We start from the raw sequence: 20,793 nt of genomic DNA, 5'->3' as shown, positions 1-20,793 counted from the left end.
CCACAGTTACTCAGCTGGGGCTTTACCATCTGTAGATGAGATGTTCCATCATGGATCGAAGCTTGGTACTCACAAGTCGCCTTTGTCAGTGTGATAGGTATGCAAGTACTACTAGCGCATTAACAGAACAGGGCTCATTGTCAGAATGCACTTTTATGAAAATGCACTACTGGTTTGCGAAAACCAGAACAAGTGTTCTGTATGTAGCAAAAAGGAATGGGCAGCAAGAAATCACAAGCCATAACCACTTTATCTCTCTGAATTCATACGTAAGAGTGCTATCTAGTGGAGATACGTTAGATACATAACTTGATGACTTAGAACGACAGCCATGCAGGGTTTCAACTTCATATTCAATCACAGGTATCCAGATATTAGGGCTTAAACGTTGTAGTTACTTCCATAGAATTGTTATTGGATATTATGACTTGCAGTCATTAATTAGGCCTAATGCTGGTCAAAGGATATATCCTCCTGGAAGGATTGTATCCCAAGGCAAATGCAGTACTCTCTGTATGTATTTAGACAGTGACATCCAAGATGGCTTTTTGGGGCTTTATACTCCGCCAAATTAGATTTGATGCGCTCTATTTGATCCATTCTATTTCCTCCAGTCATCTTTCACCATCGGAGAAAGAACAAAGACAATTGACTTCCCTGTCATGGCCACTAGGTGGAGTGCCGGAGCTTTTTGCATCCTTTGTCCGTGTGTCACGCTCGCATCAAAGCACACAGCCACACACACATCGTTGCCTCACACGGCACAAAAATATTTGTCACGTGGCTGCAGTCCCTCCAAAAGCTGACAATGACCTAGTTCCCCCCTCTCTGAGCTGAGCTCTCCATCTCTCCCATCATTCATCAGAAGTGGGTGTAGGCTAGGTAGCAGCATCACCATCACATCAAGCGCCACACTACGCCTGCTGCCACCTCTCCTGCACTCTCTAACACACCGGAGAGAGGGAGACAAGGGGGACGAGAGAGAGAGAGAGAGCGTGTGCAGGAGAAAAAGAGGGAGACAGAGAGTGGAGGAGAGAAACAGAGGGAGGGTGTGTGTGAGAAAGAGACAGAGAGTGTGTGAGAGATAGAGACAGAGAGTGTGTGAGAGATAGAGACAGAGAGTGTGTGAGAGATAGAGACACTGTGAGGGAAGCCTAGCTAGGAGGAAGAGAGCAAAAAAGGGAGGAGGGTGATAGAGAAGGGGGCGAAACAAACAACAGGATGGCAGAGCCGGAGCTGAAACCATGGAGCAGCCAGGAGAGCTTGAAGAAGGCAGCCGAGGACCAGGAGAAGATGGAGGGTAGGTACACCGCTACAGCACAACACACACATGCTGTAGCCTAGCCACCACATGGTGCAGAGTTGCATCAGTCACTCATAGGGTAATGCATGATCTGGTGCAGCAATGTATGCATGCATTTATATATGGATGTACATGTACTGTATATGTATTTGGTCATGCACAGATATCAGGCTATTACATATTGAGGTGGTATGGGGGTTAGCTAGTGTTTTCTAATGCCGTGATTTGCTTCAGGTCTACTGAGAGGTTAAGAGTGGGGATATGTTTTGACTTGTGAAATTCATCTGTGTCTGAAAGGCCTATCACAGTTTATACACACACACACACACACAACATCTCTGCATTGATGCGTTAATGAGGTCTAGTCTGTCTTGGTAAGCAGGTTCGAAGATACCCTGGTGTGGTATTAGTCAACTTGGCATTCATCTGATGGCATCTTTGTTATAAACCACAGATCTCCATAAGCATCCAATAGAAGTCATGGTGCTTGCATTATCCTACTTTCCCCTCATGGCATAGCTTATCAATTCCTTCCCCATCTGTTTAGTCTATTTACAATCCAGGACCATTTAAAGTAAATGTGCTGCTCAACTCCTGAACTATCATCAAAAGGAGAGTGCCAGCAATCCCTTCTCATGAACTCTACCCTGTCCCCCTCTTTCTTTCCCACCCTGTCACCCTCTCCTCCCCCTACCTTTTCCCCCTCCTCCTGCAGCTGAGGCAGTTCCGGACAACCCTGACAAGCCTCCGTCGCTGGACAAGCCTCCATCCAAGCCTCCGTCTCCATCCACCCCTACCCCTACGGCTGCCGACGCCGTGGAAGCCACCACCCCTACCGCAGAGGCCTCCTCCCCAGCCAAGGTGGCAGGCGGCAAGATTGAACTGAAGCGCAGCATCACGCTCTTCAACGGCGTGGGCATGATCATTGGCACCATCATCGGCTCGGGCATCTTCATCACGCCCACCGGGGTGGTGAAGGAGGCGGGCTCGGCCGGTCTTTCGCTGGTGGTGTGGGCCGTGTGTGGCGTGGTGTCCACCATGGGCGCCCTATGCTACGCCGAGCTGGGTACCACCATCACCAAGTCAGGAGGAGACTACACCTACATCCTGGAGGTGTGTGTGGGGGTGTGGTGGTTCTGTTGGGGGTTGTGTTTGTGTACGTGTTTGTGTGTGTCTGTGTGATATCTGGGGGGCTTGAGAAACGAGCAGAAGCCAAAACTGTTGTTCACAGTTGGACGAATAAAGTTGTATTGTAGGTGTACGGTGAGCTGGCTGCCTTCCTCAAACTGTGGGTGGAGATGCTGATCATCAGGCCATCCTCCCAGTACGTGGTGTCGCTGGTGTTCGCCACCTACCTGCTGAAGCCCCTCTACCCAAACTGCAGTGTGCCCGACAGTGCCGCCAAGCTCATCGCTTGTCTCTGCCTCAGTGAGTATAACCAGCATTACCTCCGGAATCGGGTGGCCTGTACATTGCAGAGATAATACTTTTACAAAAATTATTAGTGAACTATACAAATACTGACACATACTGCAACACACATCAACCAAACAGGTGTTTCTTAGCCAGCTGCGTGATTTAATATTTGTTACCGCTACTACTTCTGTATTCACAAAATTATTATTTTGCAGGCCTCCTTTTTGTGTTTATTTTTTTACTCTCCCTGCCGTTAAGGGACTGTTTTCCCCCACTGATGTTATCTCACTTCTACTGTATATTTATTTTTAAATAACAAATGACATCAATAAAATAATAATAAAAACATAAACATGCAATTTACATGAGGGACAATCATGTTCTACCCTGTGTTTCCCTCGGTCAGCATCGTTGACCTTTGTGAACTGCATCAGCGTGCGGGCTGCCACCAAGGTCCAGGACTTGTTCACTGCGTCCAAGCTCCTGGCCCTGATCATCATCATCATCTTCGGCTTCATTCAGATCGGCACAGGTAAGGCCACACACCAAGCACACACATGTACCGGTGTCTGTGTTGGTAAGTCTGACACATGTCTGACACATACTCTCATCCTGTCTATAGGTTAGTGCTTGTTATACATATTTCACCACGACTTAGCTAGTTATGTGTATTATCCAGTGTTTTCGTAATAATCTCTTTATAAAATACTAAAGTGAAGCTGAAAATTACTTTGATATTTTTATAGCCTACTATCTGCGATATAGCTAAACCGTCTGCACCCTCATGAATTCTTAGCAAAATAGCTTTGTATTTAAAGACAACCCACCCATCTGAGATACATTGTGCTGTCGTGGAAATTCTACACAGGGACACTCGAAGTCAATCTTAAATGAATAATTCTTTATTATCAGCGCACTGGAGAGGTTCCAACCAACTCAATGCACGAAGTACATATATCGATCAGGAGCTCCACCGGGGCAGTCCCGTTAGTTCTCTTATATACAGACAAGTTATATTTGCATGATTTAGCTTATTCATCATTCATAATTAATTAATCATAAAAGTTTGCTTCATTCATGTGACCGACCAATACTGGGTCATGCATGTGACAGACCAATACCTCTCTCTAAGCTGAGACCTTGAAATTTAGATATCTTTCGTTCTCAAAACAAGGGTCTGGGCGTACTGCCAAATTGCAGATACTGATAGTGAGGATTAGATTTTAGCTTCTATATCAAAATACATCATTATAATAAGTAATAATAAAGGTAATACTTCTATTAACGGGAGTGAATCTAATTTCATTCATAATCATCATAATAAAGCTAAATTCTACAATCAAAGTAGTATGTAATAAGTAAACAAAATCAACACTTTAAACCACAGACACTTTCAAACCCTTCATTCTGGCTTGTACAATCATTCTGGGTTGTACAATCATTCTGGGTTGTACAATCATTCTGGGTTGTACTTGTAAAACCATTGCAGTAGAATGTTTTAACTTAAGACCTTCGCTTCATACAGTTACACATATGCTTCATTACACAATTTCATTGATGGATTCTGGCAATGACATTTCAGCTGGAGCTTTTGTCACGAGTGGCATGTTAATGACAGATCTGTATCAGTGCATTCTTAGTCTAAATTACAATTTATTTTGCTGTGTGCAGACCTCCACAATCAACCTGATACCCCAAATAAACAATTTTGGATAAGCCTAAATTAATTACGGGCATGGTTGACCACCCCCCTCCCTGCCGGCACAAATGATTACTACTACCAATATTCTTAATACAGATTTCTAAGACAAATGTCAAAGAGAATAACACCACACAGTTGAAACCATTTCCCCCCCCCCAAAATGTGCTTATACTCCCCTATCATCTTGGGGATCTCACCGCAGAGTTACAGGGTCAGGGAGTCAGAGGGCGAATCCTTAGGGAGAAATCTCGACCATCCAGCAGACCCAATCTGGTGAGATTTGTATTGAAGCAAGACAAAAACAAACACAACAACAGCAATACACTTCTTCATATAAAACTAGAGGTGGGGAAAACTTCAATCCATTTGGAGTAACTGTCAACTATTACCAACATATATTTTTTCCTTCATCGATTTGCATATTTACCAAAGGGCCCCAGGGGACTGGTAATTCCCCCTTTGGACACATGACTATCATTGTGATTCATGCATCCCAAAAAACAACAACACTGCCTGTTAAATCAAAATAACAAATAAAATTAGAATTACAACCCTTGATGGGCCGTAATGAGAGCCCCTCTCTTGTAATCATTGTCATTTTGACCTGTTGCATTGACATACAGTTCTGTACAAACTGTCCCTGGGACATAAACTAATAAAAATATGAAACCTGTTGTTTAACAAATCTGCTAGGGCCTTCAAAAAGTTGGTGCTGGCTTATTAGCTCAATATTCGGTACTAAAACATTTACTTGAATCTACTTCAATTCTGGACACAGTTCCACGTAATGGAAACAGATTTTTGTTTTAGATGACATTACTTACTTAAATCACTGGTGCTACCCAAACTATAGAACTATTGGTGAGAAGGCAACAACTGTTGGCGCAATTATTCTAAAATGGAAGAAGTTCAAGATGACGGTCAATCAACCTCGGTCTGGGGCTCCATGCAAGATCTCACCTCGTGGGGCATCAATGATCATGAAGAAGCTGAGGGATCAGCCCAGAACTACATGGCAGGACCTGGTCAATGACCTGAAGAGAGCTGGGACCACAGTCTCAAAGAAAACCATTAGTAACACACTACGCCATCATGGATTCAAATCCTGCAGCGCACGCAAGGTCCCCCTGCTCAAGCCAGCGCATGTCCAGGCCCGTCTGAAGTTTGCCAATGACAATCTGGATGATCCAGAGGAGGAATGGGAGAAGGTCATGTGGTCTGATGAGACAAAAATATAGCTTTTTGGTCTAAACTCCACTCGCCGTGTTTGGAGGAAGAAGAAGGATGAGTACAACCCCAAGAACACCATCCCAACCGTGAAGCATGGAGGTGGAAACATCATTCTTTGGGGATGCTTTTCTGCAAAGGGGACAGGACGATTGCACCGTATTGAGGGGAGGATGGATGGGGCCATGTATCGCGAGATCTTGGCCAACAACCTCCTTCCCTCAGTAAGAGCATTGAAGATGGGTTGTGGCTGGGTCTTCCAGCATGACAACGACCCGAAACACACAGCCAGGGCAACTAAGGAGTGGCTCCGTAAGAAGCATCTCAAGGTCCTGGAGTGGCCTAGCCAGTCTCCAGACCTAAACCCAATATAACATCTTTGGAGGGAGCTGAAAGTCCGTATTGCCCAGCGACAGCTCCGAAACCTGAAGGATCTGGAGCAGGTCTGTATGGAGGAGTGGGCCAAAATCCCTGCTGCAGTGTGTGCAAACCTTGTCAAGACCTACAGGAAACGTATGATCTCTGTAATTTCAAACAAAGGTTTCTGTACCAAATATTAAGTTCTGCTTTTCTGATGTATCAAATACTTATGTCATGCAATAAAATGCAAATGAATTACTTAAAAATCATACAATGTGATTTTCTGGATTTTTGTTTTAGATTCCGTCTCTCACAGTTGAAGTGTACCTATGATAAAAATTACAGACCTCTACATGCTGTGTAAGTAGGAAAACCTGCAAAATCGGCAGTGTATCAAATACTTGTTCTCCCCACTGTATATTGTGCACACCAGGGAGCAGTGATAGAGAGATCAGCAATCAGCACTGCATACTCAAATCAAATCAAATGTTATTTGTCACATGCACCGAATACAACAGGTGTAGACCTTACCATGAAATGCTTACTTACAAGCCCTTAACCAGCAATGCAGTTCAAGAAATAGATTTAAGAAAATATTTACTAAATAAACGAAAGTAAAAAATAAAACAAAAAGCAACACAATAAAATAATAATAATGAGGCTATATACAGGGGGAACCAGTACCGAGTCAATGTGCGGGGGTACAGGTTAGTTGAGGTAATTTGTACATGTATGTAGGGGTAAAGTGACTATGCATAGATAATAAACAGCGAGTAGCAGCAGTGTAAAAACAAAGGAGCGCCATGAGGTGCTACCACATGGCGCTCCGGTACCGCTTGCCATGTGGTAGCAGAGAGGTTGGTTGACTGGAGTCTTTGACAATTTTTTGGGCCTTCCTCTGACACCGCCTAGTATATAGGTCCTGGATGGCAGGAAGCTTGGCCCCAGTGATATACTGGGCCGTATGCACTACCCTCTGTAGCACCTTACGGACGGATGCCGAGCAGTTACCATACCAGGCGGTGATGCAACTGGTCAGGATGCTCTCGATGGTGCACCTGTATAACTTTTTGGGGGACCATGCCAAATCTTTTCAGTTTGCTGAGGGGGAATAATTTTTGTCGTTCCCTCTTCACGACTGTCTTGGTATGTTTGGACCATGATTGTTTGTTGGTGATGTGGACACCAAGGAACTTGAAACTCTCGACCCGCTCCACTACAGCCCTGTCGATGTGAATGGGGGCGTGTACTACTCTAAAGAACATGTGGTGTCTATTACAAAGCAAGTTAGTATATTTTGCACCACTTTTCTCCAAATATATGCTTGAAAATATGCAAAGTAGACTATCGTGTTGAGTTCAAAATCAGCACAAAACATTTTTTTTTAAAATCTTGATGAGATTGCCATTTTGCAATGTTGTAAACCCTCTTTTCATCTTATCGCAACTGCACCTTTGATGTAGGCCTGGATGACCACAAATAGCCACAACTCATACGAGTCTCATTGTTTGCCTCACGAGATGACGTTAATTTATTCCAACATGGTCAACAAGGACTAAACTCTTCCATGGTATGCAGCCTTCTGCTTGTTCAGGGACGAGCGAGAAAGAGAGAAAGAGAGAGAGAGAGAGAGAGAGAGAGAGAGAGAGAGAGAGAGAGAGAGAGAGAGAGATAGAGGGGAGAGGGAGAGGGAGAGGGAGAGGGAGAGGGAGGTAGGGAGGGAGGGAAAATACACAAAGCAGTTCTTCTCTGGCAATCCTAGCAATGGAAGCGCTGTCATTTACAACTAAAATGAACAGGTAGACAGTGGATTAGAAAACAAACATTTTCCATTTTCCAATCCTGACAGCATCTTCCCTTTCTGATGTAGGCCTCTATAGTAGGCTTTTCACTGGCCTGGATATTCGGTGAATAATTGAGTGGATAGATGTTTGTTATCATCGAAAAGGTCTCCCTCCTCATTTTAAAATGTAAACTCCCAAACATTATTATGTTCTCAGTGCATCAATGGCAGATGGACTAACCCAGGGTTAGGTGTTTGGAGGGTGCAGCCTGTGTCAAAAAAAGCTATTTTCTTTCATTTATTTTTCAAAATGTCATGTCTATCAGGCAAATGTAATCATACATAGCATGTGTGCAACAGCAAAATATATTAGGCCAAATCATCACAACAATTGTGATTTTATATGGCTTCATATTAAAACGTTGGGGAGGGGTGGGCACGCGCTCACGTGTGTGTGTGTGTACACGTGTGTGTGTCTACCATATTCCATGCAGCAAACATCCGTGCATATAATATACTGTTTATATTCTCAGTTCATTGTTCGTTGGAGTCAGTCCCTTTAGCCAAGTAGTGACATCTTATGCTGCTTTCTTGTATGTGTCTAAACAGGTGATGTGCCATACCTGACACCAGAATTAGCATTTGAAGGCAGCAAATGGGGAGTCGACAACATTGTGTTGGCTCTGTACAGTGGACTCTTTGCTTTTGGTGGCTGGTAAGGCCTTTGCAACACCACATAGGGCATGTTTACACCTGAGTCGTATTAGGTTCCAACATAGCAAAATGTTTCAAAGCCGTATGCAATGGAAAGTGTAAACAAGCCCTTCTTATTGGACAATTTCAGATAGTTTGCTTCCGTTTGCTTCTATTTTGTGCCTAGTGAATACGACCCTGGAATTATCATATGACTTTCGTTAATCAAGATGATCTGATGAGGGTTCGATGCGTCTACACATGGTATTAAAAACATGTCTATTACAGTGACAACAGTGACAGCATGTGTTTTGACTGTCTACCTACACAATCAGAATGTGGACACAAACTGATCATAGGATGCTAGTTATATAATATACACTGCTCAAAAAAATTAAGGGAATACTAAAATAATACATCCTAGATCTGAATGAATGAAACAATCTTATTAAATACTTTTTTCTTTACATAGTTGAATGTGCTGACAACAAAATCACACAAAAATTATCAATGGAAATCAAATTTATCAACCCATGGAGGTCTGGATTTGGAGTCACCCTCAAAATTAAAGTGGAAAACCACACTACAGGCTGATCCAACTTTGATGTAATGTCCTTAAAACAAGTCAAAATGAGGCTCAGAAGTGTGTGTGGCCTCCACGTGCCTGTATGACCTCCCTACAACGCCTGGGCATGCTCCTGATGAGGTGGCGGATGGTCTCCTGAGGGATCTCCTCCCAGACCTGGACTAAAGCATCCGCCAACTCCTGGACAGTCTGTGGTGTGGATGGAGCGAGACATGATGTCCCAGATGTGCTCAATTGGATTCAGGTCTGGGGAACGGGCGGGCTAGTCCATAGCATCAATGCCTTCCTCTTGCAGGAACTGCTGACACACTCCAGCCACATGAGGTCTAGCATTGTCTTGCATTAGGAGGAACCCAGGGCCAACCACACCAGCATATGGTCTCACAAGGGGTCTGAGGATCTCATCTCGGTACCTAATGGCAGTCAGGCTACCTCTGGCGAGCACATGGAGGGCTGTGCGGCCCCCCAAAGAAATGCCACCCCACACCATGACTGACCCACCGCCAAACCGGTCATGCTGGAGGATGTTGCAGGCAGCAGAACGTTCTCCACAGCGTCTCCAGACTATGTCACGTCTGTCACATGTGCTCAGTGTGAACCTGCTTTCATCCGTGAAGAGCACAGGGTGCCAGTGGCGAATTTGCCAATCTAGGTGTTCTCTGGCAAATGCCAAACGTCCTGCACAGTGTTGGGCTGTAAGCACAACCCCCACCTGTGGACGTCGGGCCCTCATACCACCCTCATGGAGTCTGTTTCTGACCGTTTGAGCAGACACATGCACATTTGTGGCCTGCTGGAGGTCATTTTGCAGGGCTCTGGCAGTGCTCCTCCTGCTCCTCCTTGTACAAAGGCGGAGGTAGCAGTCCTGCTGCTGGGTTGTTGCCCTCCTACGGCCTCCTCCATGTCTCCTGATGTACTGGCCTGTCTCCTGGTAGCGCCTCCATGCTCTGGACATTACGCTGACAGACACAGCAAACCTTCTTGCCACAGCTTGCATTGATGTGCCATCCTGGATGAGCTGCACTACCTGAGCCACTTGTGTGGGTTGTAGACTCCGTCTCATGCTACCACTAGAGTGAAAGCACCGCCAGCATTCAAAAGTGACCAAAACATCAACCAGGAAGCATAGGAACTGAGAAGTGGTCTGTGGTCACCACCTGCAAAACCAGTCCTTTATTGGGGGTGTCTTGCTAATTGCCTATAATTTCCACCTGTTGTCTATTCCATTTGCACAACAGCATGTGACATTTATTGTCAATCAGTGTTGCTTCCTAAGTGGACAGTTTGATTGACTTGGAGTTACATTGTGTTGTTTAAGTGTTCCCTTTATTATTTTGAGCAGTGTAGATATAATTCCAGTGTGTAGCCTATAGAAGGTTGATGCTATGCTACTAATCTAAACGTATCTAATATTAGATGCTGTAATGTATAATATGTTGGAATATAAAGGATCATGTTCTGTTTCCTCTCCTTTAGGAATTACCTGAATTACGTGACAGAGGAAATGATCAATCCAGAGAGGTGACTTATGTGTGATGAAGGTTTTGTTGAGGATTGTACAGAGTTACCACAACTACCCTGTAAATATGTCTATCATTATGTGTATGATTCTCCTCTTACATTTTGATTGGACTTAATTGCACTTGATTGACTGTATGGAGGTGATGAAGCATGGGCTGAACCATGGGACATTTTAGATAGCAAGACAAATCACAGTACTACTAATCTAATATACAGTATTTATCAAATATCACACTCTTATAATGTAATAGTATAATCACATTGAATACAGTCATGAAATTGCATGAAATTAAAAACAAATATTAGATCAAGTCACACAGTTGACTCTGATAACCTCAAATTTGATTGGCTGACACATTATGAGAGCCCCCAATGACATGATCTTTAACTGATGACCTTGGTTCCAGAAACCTGCCCCTGTCCATCATTATCTCCATGCCCATTGTGACCGTGGTGTACGTACTGACCAACCTGGCCTACTTCACCACTATCCCCCCGAGTGTGATGGTTGAGTCCGAGGCAGTAGCTGTGGTAAGGATGGCTTTATTAAAGATCACGTTTTGGAGCAGGAAAACAGTGAGCTCATATTAGCTTAGTTCCTGCCATTTATTTTGCTAACAAAAAGGTAACAGGGGACAACATAATAATAGTAAAGATAATACATTGAGAGGTTGAATTGGAATTAGAGTATTCAATGGTAGTGCTTTCCCATTGTAGATCTTTGGGGAATACCATCTTGGTGTGATGTCCTGGCTCATCCCTGTCTTTGTGGGCCTGTCCTGCTTCGGAGCTGTCAACGGAAGCCTGTTCACCTCTGCACGGTCTGTATCTAATCAAAACACAGATAACTTGACAAAGAGTGTGTGTAGTGTGTGTATCTGTGTGTTTTTATTTCAGTCCTTTGATACTTTAATGAAAGCCTAGAGATTGTATCAAAATGCTGCACAACTGCACAACACTCAATCATCAGGGTTCGTCTGCCTCTTCTCATAGGCTGTTTTATGCTGGCGCTCGAGAGGGTCAGCTCCCTGCTGCACTGGGATTGGTCCACACTGACCTCTTCACCCCAGTGCCCTCTCTAATTTTCACAGTGAGTACTGCCATTGGTCCCTGAATTGGTCTCAAATGTAATGCCATCCTTGGTTAGACAGAATTTTACATTTGAGAACCCAGAATTGGGAAAGGCTATAATCATAGTCATCAACTCAAGTCAATCTGGCACAGATAATTAGTTTGTGGATACAGTGCATTCGGAAAGTATTCAGACCCCTTGACCTTTTCCACATTTTGTTACTTTACAGCCTTATTCTAAAATTGATTAAATAATTTTTTCCCTCGTCAATCTACACACAATACCCCATAATGACTAACAGAAAAACAGAAAATAAAAAATAAACAGAAATACCTTATTTACATAAGTATTCAGACCCTTTGCTATGAGACTCGAAATTGAGCTCAGGTGCATCCTGTTTTCATTGATCATCCTTGAGATGTTTCTACAACAGACTTAATTAAATTGATTTGACATGAATTGGAAAGGCACACACTTGTCTATATAAGGTTCTACAGTTGACAGTGCATGTCAGAGCAAAAACCAAGCCATGAGGTCGAAGGAATTGTCCGTAGAGCTGCGAGTCAGGATTGTGTCAAGACCCAGATCTGGGGAAGGGTACCAAAACATATCTGCAGCATTGAAGGTCCCCAAGAACACAGTGGCCTCCATTACATTTACATTTTAGTCATTTAGCAGACGCTCTTATCCAGAGCGATTTACAGTTAGTGAGTGCATACAGTTTTCATACTGGCCCCCCGTGGGAAAGGAACCAACAACCCTGGCGTTGCAAGCACCATGCTCTACCAACTGAGCTACAGGGGACTTAAATGGAAGAAGATTGGAATCACCAAGACTCTTCCTAGAGCTGGCCGCCCGGCCAAACTGACAACCATCTCTGCAGCACTCCACCAATCAGGCCTTTATGGTAGAGTGGCCAGATGGAAGCCACTCCTCAGTAAAAGGCACATGACAGCCCGCTTGGAGTTTTCCAAAAGGCACCTAAAGACTCTCAGACCATGAGAAACAAGATTCTCTGGTCTGATGAAACCAAGATTGAAGTTTTTGGCCTATGGTGAAGCATGGTGGTGGCAGCATCATGCTGTGGGGGTGTTTTTCAGCAGCAGGGACTGGGAGACTAGTCAGGATTGAGGAAAAGATGAACGGAGCAAAGTACAGAGAGATCCTTGATGAAAACCTGCTCCAGAGCACTCAGGACCTCAGACTGGGGCGAAGGTTTACCTTCCAACAGGACAACGACCCTAAGAACACAGCCAAGACAATGCAGGAGTGGCTTCGGGACAAGTCTCTGAATGTCCTTGAGTGGCCAAGCCAGAGCCTGGACTTAATAGCTGTGCAGGGACGCTACCCATCCAACCTGACAGAGGTTGAGAGGATCTGCAGAGAAGAATGGGAGAAACTCCCCAAATATAGGTGTGCCAAGCTTGTAGCGTCATACCCAAGAAAACTTGAGGCTGTAATCGCTGCCAAAGGTGCTTCAACAAAGTACTGAGTAAAGGGTCTGAATACTTATGTCATATTTCAGTTTTTTATTTTTAATACATTTGCTAACATTTCTAAAAACCAGTTTTTGCTTTGTCATTATGGGGTATTGTGTGTAGATTGATGAGGGGGGAAAAAACAATTTAATCAATTTTAGAATAAGGCTGTAACGTAACAAAATGTGGAAAAAGTCAAGGGGTCTGAATACTTTCTGAATGCGCTGTACATCTAAACATCTTACATAGCAACAGAATAGCAGTTATTCCCATTGCAATATATTTTTTTTATCATCATCAAAGTGGAACATTTACAGCATTATAATGGTAACCTTTCACTGAAAAAAAGTTGGGTGTGGAGTAAACGTTTAAAGTAAACGCAAATTTATAGTCTACGTACTTATTCAGCAGGAGAACACCAATTAGCTATCACAAAATGAGACTATGAATTAGGCTTAATACATGAGCCCAATGTCTATATGATTCCTCTCCCTGCAGTGTTTCCTGTCCATGCTTTACGCCCTGTCCAAGGACATCTTCTCGGTCATCAACCTGTTCAGCTTCTTTACCTGGCTGTGTGTGGGCATGGCCATCGCCGGCTTGCTGTGGCTCCGCTGGACCAAGCCAGAGCTCAGGAGGCCCATCAAGGTACTGTTACTGTACACAGCCCTATGAGCACAAGACATTGAAAAGACATTGGAAAAATATATAGGATACGGTAGAAAGAGTATGTGGCTTTTTCTGTAGCCTACAGGCTGGAGATCAAATGTATGACAATGTAATGAGATGGACACTTTTTACATCATGCAGGTTTCTTCGATCAGCCTAACCTAAATGGCGCTCAATCAAATAAAACATGTGCTGTCATGTTAACAAACAACATATCCTAAAAACAGGACAGGTCAAAGTAAAATGGACAATATGTAATGAACAATCACAGCTGTTGTCCAGGAGTTTCAACCCATTGTCATGATCAGTGGTTTCAAGTTTGGATCTGTCAATTTTTGACAAGCTGATCATAGTGAAAAATAAAATTACTTCTGCATTTCCCGCTGTGTAACCACACTGTAAATAGGCTTGCGATAACTCCTGATAAAGTTGGGTAGCTGATATTCAGTGCTTAAATAGCCAAATTGATTAGTCACAGGCATCAGGACTAAAAAAGCCAATGCAATGGCCTGTTTTACAAACGGTGGGCCTACCACATGGATGGGCATTCATAAAATTCCATTGTGGCCGACATGGTAAGTCACTCTGGATAAGAGCGTCTGCTAAATGATGTAAATGGAAATGTAAATGGTAGGCTAAACCCCAGTAATCACGAGCCGACGTCTTTTGGGCATCTTTTGTTGGTCCTGTCCGGATGTCGTTTTTTGGTGTTTTACAAACGGTAGGCTTACCACATAGATGGGCATTCATGAAATAAAATTTCAGGCAACACTGTAGGCTACACCTCAGTAAGCACGGCCGACGCACGGCCAACGCCTTTTGGACATGTTTTTTTGGTGCAGTTCAGGACTGGCCTTGATTTCCACATACATTGGTTTTTGGTCCGGTCCGAACCAAATCTGAACCAATCATAGATGTCTATGTTTGGTTCTAATTTTGTCCGGTCTGGACCAGCCTTGATTTGACCCAAACATAGACGTCTGCAAATGAATTATTTTCAACTTTCATTCAGAACCAACAATTAGCTTGATTTCATCGTCCTGGAAAATATGTATTTCTTAACATACGGAAAAAACCTTTTCACCTTTAATTCAGAACCTAAATTGAACCTAATTTCAACGTCTGTAAAATACGTATTTTAGACGTATTTTCAACGAAATGTTGCTTATTGGGACTATTTTAGTTTTGTGGGGGGGCCATTTTTTGGTCTCGCCTATGGCGGCAGAACGGCCCTACTCAATTAAAATATGTTCCCGGAGGAAGTCGAAAATACATTTTTCCATCCGCAGCACAATAGCATGTTTTAAGTGATATGAAGCTTATTTTTGTTTCATCCAGTAACCGTTGGGTTTGTGTACATGAATCTTATCTTATTTTCCATGGCAGATTTGGTTGGTGGTCCCTGTGGTGTTTGTGCTGGGCTGTGTCTTCATGATCGTGGTGTCCTTCTGGGCAGCTCCCTTTGAGTGCCTGATAGGCAGTGGGATCATCCTTACTGGTATCCCCGCCTATCTCCTGGGGTATAAGTGGAAGAAGCCCCACGTTGTAAAGAAGATCCTAGGTGAGCTGGCTATGCACATAACTCTATATGTATGTACAGTACTGGGAAGTCAAGGCTGGAGATATTTGTGACCGTTTTTTTCTTTTTTTTGCATATAGCATTTGTGTTTTTGCACATAGTAACAAGCTGTTTTGTGTCTAAGGTTAATATCCAGTCAAATAGATTTGTATTACGTTTTTACTCAAATGCAAAGTTTGCATGTTTACCCCCAAATGAAATTTAACATACAGAGTAAATAAGGGTTTGAAAGAAAAACAATCGTACAGGTTAAGGTGATTTCAAATAGTCACACTTACACGTTTCTACATGTAATCTTTCCATTCCTGCAAATTAAATGTGGCCTTCAGAGTGTTAGACTACCAAAATGGGTGTTTTCTATTTTCAGAGATCTTTACTCTGTTCTGCCAGAAGATTTTTATGTCCGTTCCAGAAGAACGTGAAGAGATGGAGTCAGCCGAAGTAGCTGAAGAAGTCGAAACAACAAAGGATGACTGAGTCAATGTTGTAGTTGGAACATTACATGTTTACCCTCATTGTTGATTTTGTTACAGAGTTCTATGACTCTTGGTAAAGTAGGGGTTTATTCAAATTGCTTCGGTGTACATATTTTGTATTTTACATGAATTTTCTTACTGTATTGTCTCTTTTTACTCTCTCCAGCAATTCAATTCCAGTAATTCCACTTTCCAGTCATATTTTGCTTTCACACTTTTTCAAATGTGACCTAACCTAACCTTTTTTTTACGTTTCATATGTTTTAACCTATTTTGCACAGTATTCAATAGGCCTGAATTAAGCTAACAAAAAGAGGAAAATCTATTTCTATCAACAAAGTCATATTTCCATCAAGTGTTGATATGTTCTCTAGACAATCATCCAAACATCTTTGATAATGCATACAATACCGTGTGCTTCGTCTTAATGGTCTTCATCTAACTAAAGATAATTACATATTTGACTTTTGAATTATATAATTATTAACCCCCACTTTAACTGAAGGTATGTATTTAACACAGTGTAGTTGCAGGAACTAGCTACTGGTTACTTAATGTGATTGCACAATGGCCATCAATCTATGAGAAACCCATTAATTTATTCAGGTAACTCATACAACACATTCTGTAAACTACCTTAATTTTGGAGTGTAATGTTCCTTTAACATTATTGCACTCATGATAACAATTTACAATTTTTATTTTAACATCTATTTATTTCTACACTGTATTGCTACAAGCAGTTTAAATCCGTTGTTTGGAACACATAGTTATTTCCCATTCTCAAATTCACTTTGAAACATTTTCAAATCATTAACAAATTTATTCGACAGATTACTATTTGAAGCACATTTGTGCAAAGTAGATTTCTGATGTGATTTCTGTTCTGATGTGTTGCCTTAAGATTGTTGTCACACAAGTCAGTTGCTTGTATTGATACCCAATGCCATGTATACCTCTCAGTTCCTACGTCAAACCATGCCTTTACGATATCTTCGTAAACATTGTTTTATGTCATTCGATACCAGCAGTTATGAATATGGCACTAAGCCTGTCAATTTTCTTTGTCTCAACTTGCTACCGGTTTCCATACATTTTAAACCATTATATTCGGCGAATACATTTGATAAATGTTTTTTATTTTTATTTGTACAGATACCTTGCAGGAAATGTGATATCAACATTCAGCCAACATGACAATTTTGCTACTGATGCATACCTTTGTCATGTTGTGAGCATCATAAGTGGATATTGAAGGGTCTTTTTCTCTTTCAAATGAGTGATTACTGTAAGTACAGATCTAAGATCATCTTTCCCTACCCCAGTCCAAACCTTCTCTGACCCCGAGCCAGACCAGTTCAAGCCAAAAAACTAAGAAAAACAAAAAACACCTAAGGGCTCTATACAATCCATATCGCTGAAGCGTTACAGATTTCGCATTAGAAATGTGAAGGTAATTTCTGATTAAGCCGACATATGCAGCGTTTACCGTGAATGCTATCTCTGCCAACGTGGGAATATTGCCTTTAAATGTTTGTTGGGCTTTAGCACTACATTTCCACGATATGGATGGACTAGAGCCCTAAATGAAATTCTGGAGGGTCTTTAGCACAAAATATTAGCACAAACATGTACATGTTACTGAATTAGGGACACAATGCAGTATAGAATGTTAACTGCTCCTATTATTATAAAATATGGAGAAACTGTCAGGGTACCTTCATATTTTTGTGGCCCAAAATGTACCGCGCAACATAGTTCAGGTGTGTACAAAGTCTTGCCTATTATGTACGGTAAAGCCTTTGGTTGTATTGAATGTTATGGTAAAAAACGTGTTTGTAATTTGAAATCGGAAGAAACAATTGTACCTCTGTCAGCTATTGTAATTTAAATGTCAGTGACCATGGCGGGTAGGGTACGTACATGTACCATTAAACTATTTTTGTTCAAAAGGCCTGTGTCTTTGTTGTGAAATTAATAAACTCATTTTTCTTTCACATATTTCACACATTTTATTGTATTATCATGCTAATTTTTAAAGCCTATCTAGGGAGTGATGCTGGAAATAACTGCAAGCTAAAGCATGATGGTGCAATGCATTGAATGTGTCAACAACTTTATAGCATTTGTCTTGTTCAAATAAATAAGGATTTGTATTATTATGCACAACTTTCATGGGAAACCAAGTCAGCTATTGCAAAGCTCAGCAGCATACAAACATTCCCTGAGCGTAAGGGACCATTAAATGACATTTCAGTCATTTAGCAGACACTCTTATCCAGAGTGACTTACAGGAGCAATTAGGGTTAAGTGCCTTGCTCAAGGGCACATCAACAGATTTTTCACCTAGTAGGCTCAGGGATTAGAACCAGCAACCTTTCGGTTACTGGCACAACGCTCTTAACCACTAAGCTACCTGCCGCCCACACTAAAATAATTTTAAAAAGCATGGCACAACAAGATAACATATCTCCAAACAACAAAATTGGCTATATGAGGGTCTCGGAAAACAACCACGATACCCAGTATTCCATGACCATCATCTGATATGAAGTGTTTGGATAATATTAGTCTAGACTCTATGTAATATGCTCCCTTTTGCTATTGTTTCTGTGTTGATTTCCAAAGCTAGTATCTAAGGCATGGTGCAATGAACTCTATGTTCATTGATTCCCAAACGGTGATAAGATTGAGGCATGTTCTGGGAGAGGAGTTCATATCCGCTAGGAAAGGAAATGAGGATGCTGCCTCTGTGATTTGAAGCCAGTCGCAGATCCACTGAGGATCATATTAAAGATGGTAGATTGTCTTGGTTCATAGATTTGGATAGTGGGCCCACTTGCTACAAAGCCTGTTTTAGCATGGCCTGAGCCATTGAGGACTTTTACCATTTTGAATTAGTCAAATGGGTGGGACTTCCTATGGGTTAAGGAAGGATACCATAATTCCAACCTCCTGAGGAAACATTTGATAACTGCAGGTGGCAGTAAATCACCATATCTGGGCTTCATGTCTGTTCAGACAACACACTCCAGGTGGTGGTATGCACCCTTGATTACTGACTGTCAATAAACTTATGGAAGTAGAAGAAGAAGAAATGTGCTACTTTAAAATAGATATTGTCCTCAATGGCACTGCTCATGATGTCACGGATGCCATTATGGCAAAGATGCAAAGGTGTGGCCTCTCCAACTCTATGGCCTGGAAATACAGCTATGCATGGCGCGACGCCTTTCGACCAAAGGTCTTCCTCAGGCAGCATTGAGATGTAAGGTTAATGTGTCACTAAAATCGAGGTGGAGCTTAGGTGGAACGTCAACATTAGATGATAGCAATAACAATATCTACACAATGTGTAATACAAATAAATTATATAAAGATAAAGTGCTTGGGTAAATGTATGTTCGGCATAAAGATCAAAGAAAATAAAGACAGGACTGTCGAAATTGAGAGTGAATTTGTTCCATCAGTCCTCATTACAGAGGGACTGTTTATAACTTTCACTTTTAACATGATACACAACTGGAATTTTTCTCCTGACAAATACCAACAGACCAAACAATTACCAAGAGATACTTTACCATCCAAACGGTAAATTCCAAGTGCAGCTGTTAAAAGTGAAAGTTAAAAGTTTACTACCTGTAGTCTAGTTTCTGGGTGATCTACGATGGCGACACCTGCTCCTGTCCCTGAGCTGCTGCTGGCCACTCTGGATGGCTTGGTCTCAGATTACCTGAAGAGATTTCAGTGGCACCTGACTATGAACGTGTTAGATGGCTTGTCTCCCATTCCTAAGAGCTGTCTGGAGAATGCTGACAGGCAAGATACTGTGGAGAAGATGGTAAACACCTATAGCCATGAAGGAGCTGTGAAGATCTCACTGGAGATCCTGAGGAAGATCAACCAGAATGATCTCGCTATGAAGTTAGAGAGAGAGACACTCTAGGAGAGGATCTGGCACTAAAAAAGACTGCATTTGATCAAAAAGAAGAACTTTAATACAACTTAGAGAGTCTTTGAAAGAATCAAGAAAACTACTAAAGCATGGAGGTCCACATTAAGAAGCAATGTGTGGACATAGCGAGGCAGATGAGGGAGTAGTTTGAGAAGTTCCACCAGTTCCTTAGAGAGGAAAAGGAGGCCAGACTGGCTGCGCTGAGGCAGGAAGAACAGCAGAGGAGAAAGAATATTGCCAGAGAGATGGAGAGAATTCAGGAGCAGATCTCCTCTCTGGAACAAGACCTGTAGAAAGACGACCTTACATTACTCATGAGCTACAAACACACCCAGAACAACACACTCCCGGGTCCACAGCTAGTATCAGGAGCGCTTATCGAAGTGGCCAAACCCCTGGGAAACAGGCAGTTCAGAGTCTGGGAGAAGATGAAGATGGTCCAATACACTCCTGTGATTCTAAACCCCAACACTGCAAACCTCTGTCTCTCTGTGTCTGATGATCTGACCAGTGTGAGATTTGAGTGTAGCTGGACTTCACCAGTGGGGAGGTGTCCTTTTACGACCCCAAAGATATGACACATATCTACAATCACAAAGACACGTTTACTGAGAGACCGTACCCATACTTCCTTGTTGGACTGGCTGTTGATGACAAAAACCATGATATACAGTGGGGAAAAATAGTATTTAGTCAGCCACCAATTGTGCAAGTTCTCCCACTTAAAAAGATGAGAGGCCTGTAATTTGCATCATAGGTACACGTCAACAATGACAGACAAAATGAGAAAAAAAATCCAGAAAGTCACATTGTATGATTTTTAATGAATTTATTTGCAAATTATGGTGGAAAATAAGTATTTGGTCAATACAAAAGTTTCTCAGTACTTTGTTATATACCCTTTGTTGGCAATGACACAGGTCAAAAGTTTTCTGTAAGTCTTCACAAGGTTTTCACACACTGTTGCTGGTAT

The 20,793-nt window shown here is 42.2% G+C and overlaps 1 protein-coding gene and 1 pseudogene across 2 annotated transcripts; both read left to right on the top strand.

Moving 5' to 3' along the window:
* Nucleotides 1-1,221: 1,221 nt before the first annotated feature.
* Nucleotides 1,222-15,866, top strand: LOC311149785 (large neutral amino acids transporter small subunit 1-like; the record flags this gene model as incomplete). The annotated part of the gene is made up of 12 exons (XM_084187011.1): nt 1,222-1,300; nt 2,019-2,416; nt 2,560-2,731; nt 3,126-3,251; nt 8,401-8,506; nt 10,547-10,591; nt 10,999-11,122; nt 11,309-11,412; nt 11,585-11,681; nt 13,640-13,789; nt 15,197-15,371; nt 15,757-15,866. 12 exons carry the CDS (start codon nt 1,222-1,224, stop codon nt 15,864-15,866), a joined length of 1,686 nt encoding a protein of 561 aa, XP_084043137.1.
* Nucleotides 15,867-19,532: 3,666 nt separating this feature from the next.
* On the top strand, nt 19,533-20,398 carry LOC311149955 (E3 ubiquitin-protein ligase TRIM35-like; annotated as a pseudogene). The gene has a single exon. The product of its transcript is annotated as an E3 ubiquitin-protein ligase TRIM35-like (transcript).
* The last annotated feature ends 395 nt before the right edge of the window (nt 20,399-20,793 follow it).

This window comes from Coregonus lavaretus, assembly GCF_964263955.1.
Source record: "Coregonus lavaretus genome assembly, chromosome: 22".
Classification (NCBI taxonomy): Eukaryota; Metazoa; Chordata; class Actinopteri; order Salmoniformes; family Salmonidae; genus Coregonus; species Coregonus lavaretus.
Note: the sequence above shows the minus strand (reverse complement) of the source record. Positions and strands in the feature narration are given on the sequence as shown.